The sequence below is a fragment of the Urocampus carinirostris genome, chromosome 20 (genome assembly GCF_059441175.1).
Source record: "Urocampus carinirostris isolate Australia breed hairy pipefish chromosome 20, RoL_Ucar_1.0, whole genome shotgun sequence".
NCBI lineage: Eukaryota > Metazoa > Chordata > Actinopteri > Syngnathiformes > Syngnathidae > Urocampus > Urocampus carinirostris.
The window spans coordinates 16,301,403-16,308,703 of record NC_142368.1 but is presented as its reverse complement, the minus strand read 5'-3'; the positions used below and the strand labels follow the sequence as shown (position 1 = coordinate 16,308,703).

General features: G+C 35.9%; 1 protein-coding gene across 3 annotated transcripts in view; it reads right to left on the bottom strand.

Annotated features, from left to right (window-relative positions):
- Positions 1–1,648: 1,648 nt before the first annotated feature.
- The window catches only part of enah (ENAH actin regulator), a 50,750-nt gene continuing 45,097 nt past the window's right edge, over positions 1,649–7,301 (bottom strand). For all 3 annotated transcript variants that reach the window (XM_088324868.1, XM_088324869.1, XM_088324867.1), the window contains exons 9-13: positions 6,971–7,019; positions 6,836–6,887; positions 6,696–6,762; positions 5,460–5,590; positions 1,649–4,283 (exon numbers count right to left, since the gene is read on the bottom strand). In XM_088324868.1, coding sequence (XP_088180994.1) covers positions 4,246–4,283; positions 5,460–5,590; positions 6,696–6,762; positions 6,836–6,887; positions 6,971–7,019 — 337 coding nt within the window. In that variant the 3' untranslated portion in view covers positions 1,649–4,245. The remainder of the gene's footprint in view (positions 4,284–5,459; positions 5,591–6,695; positions 6,763–6,835; positions 6,888–6,970; positions 7,020–7,301) is intronic.

Here is a 7,301-nt window from a genome sequence, read left to right as displayed (position 1 = left end):
CTTTACATTTCCACCAATTTCTTTAAAGCACTGTTTCTCAATATAGATAGCCTCTTTTCACCCAGTGCCTTCGGCCACTCCCTACCTGGCCTGCTGCTGCATCCTCCCTGCAAGGCTTAAGAAAGGGCCAAATCATCCGACCGCCCCTACCAGAAGCAAAATAATTACGAACCAAATAAAAGAGAACAGCAGTGTTTACTTTTTTCCCCAACAACAAAAATGACAATGCCAGGTGTCGTTTGTGTGGTGAAAAGGCCCGCTATTGTGGCAATATCACAAATTGACATAAACACCCAAAAAAAATGTTCCTCTGCAGAGAGCAATGAGCTGCAACTAATCATGTATACATGTTACTGATCCTGAACCGAAACCTGTTGTCACTATGGCAACAGAGCACGTGAGACAGTTGATACTTAATCTGCTCACATTATTTTCAAAATATTGCGCAATGAAAGGTACTTCAGTCGTCTTGTTGACATTGTTAGAGTGTTTGTATTTTTGTTATATCGCTGCTTATTTGATTGGACTCTCTTGGCTTTTGTTCGGAAACAGTAGTAAGAAATGAAACATTTAAGTGCCAAAAATATTTACGCTTTGTTAATCGGAGGGTTGAATTATTCAATGATTATGTCATTTCTCGCAAAGAGTATCGGCATTGGATCGGGATCTATCGATACTACAACGTACCCCCGAAGTACAAAGACAAATAATAAAAAGAAACTTCGAGTTACTAAGAAAAGCCCTATGTGATTTGGTCAATTTCTGGGACGTTTCCCTTTTTTTTTTACCCAAGGCGAAAATGCTGCAATTGTATTGATGTATTTATAGTGTAAGTCTGTGTTTTTGGTTCGGCACAAACAAACACGTATTGTAAACACCCCGACACGCAGCAATGGAACAAAAAAGCACGTTGCTGGGTCGATTTTAGTGAGTGACGAATAAAACTTTCCTTTTTATGACTTGGTAATAGATGTGGAAAAAAAATCTCGATTGTAGACAAATTACCGTATTTCCAGGGCTATAAGGTGCACCTAAAAACCAAAAAATTGCAGAAATTCAAAAATGCGCCCTTTAAACCAAGTGCATTTTGTCGACTGGAAAAATATAATTGGAAATACATCGTGAAAAGGAAAAACAACTAGATAGATTGACTATTTACGAATGAATATATGAATTTTTTTTCCGCCATTATAAATGCAAACCATTTTATTTTTACTTTTAGTAGTGAAAGAGATTTCCTAATGTCCGTTTGTTTTGTAAAATATTATTCTTTTCTTTTTTTTTTTAATTCCAACATTTTTTTAAGGGAAACAACCCTCCTAAAGTAGTTCTCATTTAGTGTTTTTTTTTCTCTGGTGAGCCTGGAAAATATTTCACAGAAGACTTTTTATTGAAGACGTACCTAATAGTCCAAAAAATACAGTACTTGCCATGTTACGGGGTAATCTTTTGTCTTCTGGCATGCAAACCATTCATTCGTATTTCTCTAGAAATCCAATATTTCCTTTCCGATTAGATTGTTGCCTGCAAACAAGACACAGAGATCTAAAACCGATGCAATGTTCTGGGCATCTTTAGGAGTGTCCTCACCTCTCATGATCTTCAAAGGGAATTTTCTTTTTCAGAGTGCAACAATCAGTCCAAAATCTCCAACGTCATAAATTGCAATTTTATTTCTCTTGCTCTAAAATTGTTAGCATGTAATCAAAAAAGAGCAAAAATAACAAGAAATCCAGTTCTACAAACGTTTTCTTGTCCCAACCCAATTTGTCTGTCCATCGTAGCAAGGACGAGAAACGTCCCTCGTCCTGATATCAAACCACACCAAGAACTTGTCTTGAGATCTCCACTAAAATGTTGATTGTACTTCGTTGTTGTGAGAAAATCTGAAAAGGAAATAAAATAAGCAAGCAAGGTGTCTTCAATGTTTTCGACGTGGGGGAAAAAAAAGGCACAAAACACCAAAGTTGTCCTGTCCACGTGTAGAAAAGTTGATTTCTTCTGGTGTCCCACTAAAAAAGGTCACAAAAAAGCTGCAAATTGGAGGAAAAAAATAAAATTCAACCAGTTTTTGTATGGTAGCGTTTTGAGTATCGTCATCCTCCTCAAAGTATGAGATAATGATAATATCATCTTCAACCAAAAACTATATTTTCTATTTCTGCTATTCACCGAGACCCGTTCGGACGTTAAAGGGACATTGTGTATTATTTAGCACCTCCTACAGAAAAAAACATGGATTTGTCTCAAAATCAAAAATACATGAACTATAATATAAATGTGCTTTTTTTTTTTTTAAATACTCAACACATGAGACTCACTTAAAAGTAGCTATCACTCTTGTCAGCCATCTTGTTACTACAGGTACCTTGAAGAACCAAAAACTCGAGTAAGAGAAAAAAAAAAGTGTGGTTTTGTCACTTAAGTCTCCGTAGTTTGTATTCTTCCTTGTGCTATGTAGCACTTGTTTTTGGTTGCAATATACAATACGGTGGTCAAATATTACACAATGTCCCTTTAAATGATAAATCATGTGTGTGTGTGTCTACATATACATATTATATATGGCATTTTTTTCATTGTATAATGTTTTTAGGATCAACATCCTCCTTACAATATGATTATCTTGAGCAAAAATATCACAATTTTCTATTTATTATAATAAGTGATATATTATATATAAAAATATGTCATTTTTTTATTTTTTATCATAGTATTGACATCCTACTCACAGTATAAAATTCGGAAAATATGATCCTGGAGATGAAATATCACATTTTTTTTATTTATCAACTTAAGATGTAACGTATGTACTTTCCGTTAAAATAGTTACTTTGGTAATAATAATTATAAAATATATAACCAGTAATTCTATCTATCTATCTATCTATCTATCTATCTATCTAATTGTACTGCATTGGCTTTTAGTATCAACATCCTCAAGCACTAGTTTTTATAATGATAAAATATATATTTTTAGATGATTAATTATTTCCTTATAGTCTAAATACTCCAAGGCTACCACCTGAATAAATCTAATAATTTTTTTCTTTTAAATAATGACGTTTCAATATCCAGGAAGAAAAGTTTTGTGATGTTTAGGAAATTAATTATATATGTATATACGTAACTTTAAAATAATTTATTTTTAGGTAGGCCGCCATGTTAACAAATCGAATGAAATATTTCTTCTAAATAAAGTTTTCAAATACAAACAAACTAAATCTTTGTGTTGCTTCGGGGTGTTTGGCAGAAAAAAAGACAGGGTTTTAAAGTATAAAATGAAAGAAGGACAGATTTTGTACACAAATATCACTATTTTACAACCACCGTTATTATTATTGTATATGTCTTCGTTTCTAATTATCCCCTTTAAGTCCAAACAGAGAGAAATCTAATTCAAGGTTTCTTTTAAATCTTCTCATTTAAAAATAAAGATGAAAAAATTGAGTTTCTTTGGGGAATTTGACAGGGGGGAAAAAAGATCAAATAAAAGAAAAAACACTGACTTACACATTAAATTCTTTTAGTTGAATGTGTCTTGTTCAAAAGAACGAAAAACAGACGGCAAACAATATTAGCGCTAATAAAAACGTCAGCTTTTCAACATCAATTCTGAACGCGGTTATGGATGATCTTCATAAAAACAAGAAGAAACAGTTAGAAAACGTCTTCGAGCGAGACAAACTAAAATAGTGAATGGCACGCGGACATCCTTGCGAACACCAGACGACAACGTCGCGTTTCTCGTGAAAAAACAAACAAACAAAACAAAACCATAACGATAGTAAACGAAGCGAACAGTCTTTTGTTTTCCCGGCAAAGTCATCCAAGATGGCGGCGGCGCATGCTACACTTATTGCTCGTCCGTTCGTTAGCATAGCGGACATAATTTTCTTGGCAGATTTTTTTTTTCCCGGAACAAACGTCGAACGGGCAAACGAGGACAATAACAAGTCCGGGATGGGTGGGCTTGGCCCCGCCCTTGACCCCGCCCATGAGGATTGGGACCCCGCCTCCAAAATGCTAATTTTGTTTGCATTCTGCTAAGTCGAAGTTGAAAGGGGGTAGAGCGGGGCGTTTAAGGAGAATGATTGATTTTTTTGCACTTTTGTAGTCCAGGTGTCCTCGGCTCGTGTGAGGAGGAAGGGTGTGCCGCGGTCAACATCAGCAGGGAAGAAAGAGGCGTGGCCAGTTTCGTTCTCGCTCATCGGCGACGTCCTGATTGTTTTGTCTGGTCTTGATCTAGGCTGTGCTGGACCTGCCCAGTTCCTCTCTGATGGCTGCAGAAATAAACAAAAAACAAAAAAAAGCAGCTTGGGCAGCCATTTTGTAATCAGATGTCTTGGTTCCTCGGGGATTGGAAAGCGACCAATCACAGCCCAGCTTTTAAATTTTGTTAGGTTAAGGTTTAACATAAGCGACTTCAAAACATTTTGGACCTCATTTTCTTGCTCATTAAGCCCTGTGGACCAATTCAAGTGTTTTTTTCCCCCTCACATTTTGGTCATAAAGAAGATGGCGGGTGATGGTTTCATTTAAAAAAAAATAAAAATAAAAATAATTATTTATATATATTTTTAATTGAAAACTTTGGGGATTTTTTTCCCCCAAATATACTTTATATTTTGAATTTTCATTATTGTTTTTAATTTGATTTTTATTTGTTTGTAATTTATTTTATATTATTTTTCAATTTATCTTTGTATTTTCATACACTATTGTTTACATTTTATAATTGTGTTACTGGTTATATATATATATATATATATATATATATATATATATTTTTTTTTTTTTTTTTTTTTTTTTCTTATGTTTGTTTTATTTTTAAATAGTATTCTTTCATATCATCATTTTTCATTTTTGGATTATTTTAGTTCACGTTTTCACTTTACAGTGTGGAATAAGATGTTATTCTGTCCCCTGTCTTTACAGTATTTTCCCTACTATACCCCATCAACAACAAAATATTTTGTGTGCCCAAAAACATCTGGTCTGCTAATGGTTGAACTCCCTCCCACAATGTCTTTCCCTTCATTTAGCTTTGAATCTTGTGTGTTTTAGAAAGACAATACTGTGCTATACTGTATTTTTCATACTGTATTTATTCTCTATTCTTAAACAAGTCTTAATGGTTGCAATGATGCTAAAGGGATAAGTAAAAAGATAAACATGGAAACAAAGCTTGCGAATATGAACGTGAACAATCGTTGATTGGGACTATTATTGAACATAAGGGGGCAATAGAAGAATGGAAATCTTCCACCTGCTACCCCAATGGACCAGCCCAAGTCACACAGGGAATTTTTTCCTTGCTATTTATTCATATGCATGTATGTTACACGTAAGTAGTACTTCTTAAGACATTATTTTTTCTTTTTTTTGGGGGGGGGAGGGTGGTTACGGGAGGTTTGGAAGGCATTAGCTGAAAATACAAAATAAAAGCGTGAACTTACCATCAATGAGTTCTTCTTTGAGCTTGGCTAGTTCCTTGCGCATTTCGTCCATGATGTCCTGCTTCAACCTGTCGTAGTCGAGCGCTTCGGCGGATACGCCGTTGGTGCTCGGCATCGGTGTGGATCTGGGTCTGAGAAGAAAAGGGGTTCAAACTCCCACCCCAACATTCGCTATCCTTCTCGATGAGGTACGTCGGCAAATTATGAAAAAAGACGATTCATAAACGTTACCAAGTTGAAAAAGAGCGCCAATTCTCCCATTAAGAAGAGTTGGATCTCTCGCGTGCAAACTTTGCAGCATGCTGTGCGTGGATTTGTCCCACTTTTTAACCATGGTCTGTATTTATCGGCATCTTGTTGCGATTTACCTGCTCAGATGCACCTTTCCTAATGCACCTGTAGGGGGTGACTATGTTTCACTTGGCATACAAAGCACCGAAATTGCAGCTTCCGTGTCGGCGTCATTTTTAAGCAGACAAATGTCATGGAATGTCGTCCCGAAAAGATATAAATGAACGGAAAAAAGCACAACCGGGAAAACAACTGTCCGGTGTAGAAGACGATAAATCAGACTTTGAACGACATTAAAAAAATATATTTTAAATTTGATGGTGGTATTGTGCGCATAGTGTACATCAGAGTTGGGTAAGGTTACTTTAACTGGATTACTTTCAATTACTTTTGGATTACTCCAATACCAAATATGCTAATAAAAGACAAAAGAACTATAACCAACATCATTTTTGCCGTTCCATGTATTCCGTTACTCCCCAAGCCTTCACAAAATTTAGCCATTTTATTCATATTTAGTTTCTTTTGTCTTTTATTAGCATAATTGGTATTGGAGTCATCCAAAAGTAATCCAGTTAAAGTAACCCTACCCAATTCTAGTGTACATTGACAAGAAATTGTTTCCATGTCTTCAACATGAGTCACTTACAATGCTTAATTTATATTGATCTTTAAAAAAAAAGAAGGAATTAAACAAATAAATACGGTAACTGCCGATTTGGTGATGGGGTCAAACACTTGAAATTTCTGTTTTTTTCTTTTATCCGCTATTTTCACTTTCTACAATATACCCACCACTATTTCAAGCACTTTCAGAAAACCCATCTCATTTCCATTTGGTTGAACTGTTTAGTTACGGACTTCAGTTTGAATAGATTTAGTTACGTGTGTTTGTTTTTGATGGAATTAGTCAATCATCGTCTCATCCAGCCAAAAATCCATTACCTTCCGATGATTGGAGATTTGCTACCGTTCATGGTGTTGGTTCTTTCCCAAGGTTTCCTGGCCATGTCTGTATTGGGCCAGAAAATGTGATATTAATGACGCGGCTAAAACGATCCAAAGACGTTGCCATGGCGACTCACCCGGCGTGCTACATGCCGAAACTTTGGGGGTGCTGCTGTGTTCGCCTTCCTCCTGTGGGACGCAAACATGATAGAACATCCAAAAAGACCCGAGGAGACCCTAAAAGGCCTATGAGGAGTGCGGGCGAGACTTACCGATTTCTGCTCGGGTTCTGGCGAGGAGCCCTTTTCTGCAATTCGTCGTCTGAAATGGACAAGAAAAGCGTTCTAGGTTTTTACCTTTCGCCACAAATTGATTTAAAGGGACAGTGTATGATATTTGATCACTAGATGCGGATGTATTCACTGTGTTGTGTCGTGCAAGCAAAAACGAGTGCTGAAAAGCACAAGGAAGAATACAAACTTCGGAGGCTCAGAGTAACCAAAATAAAATGTAAGAAAAAGATAAAAGTAAAAAAAGAAAGAAACAAAAGAAAAAGGGAACATAAGGGGAAAATTAACAAGAACAATGTAAAGAGAAGAGAAA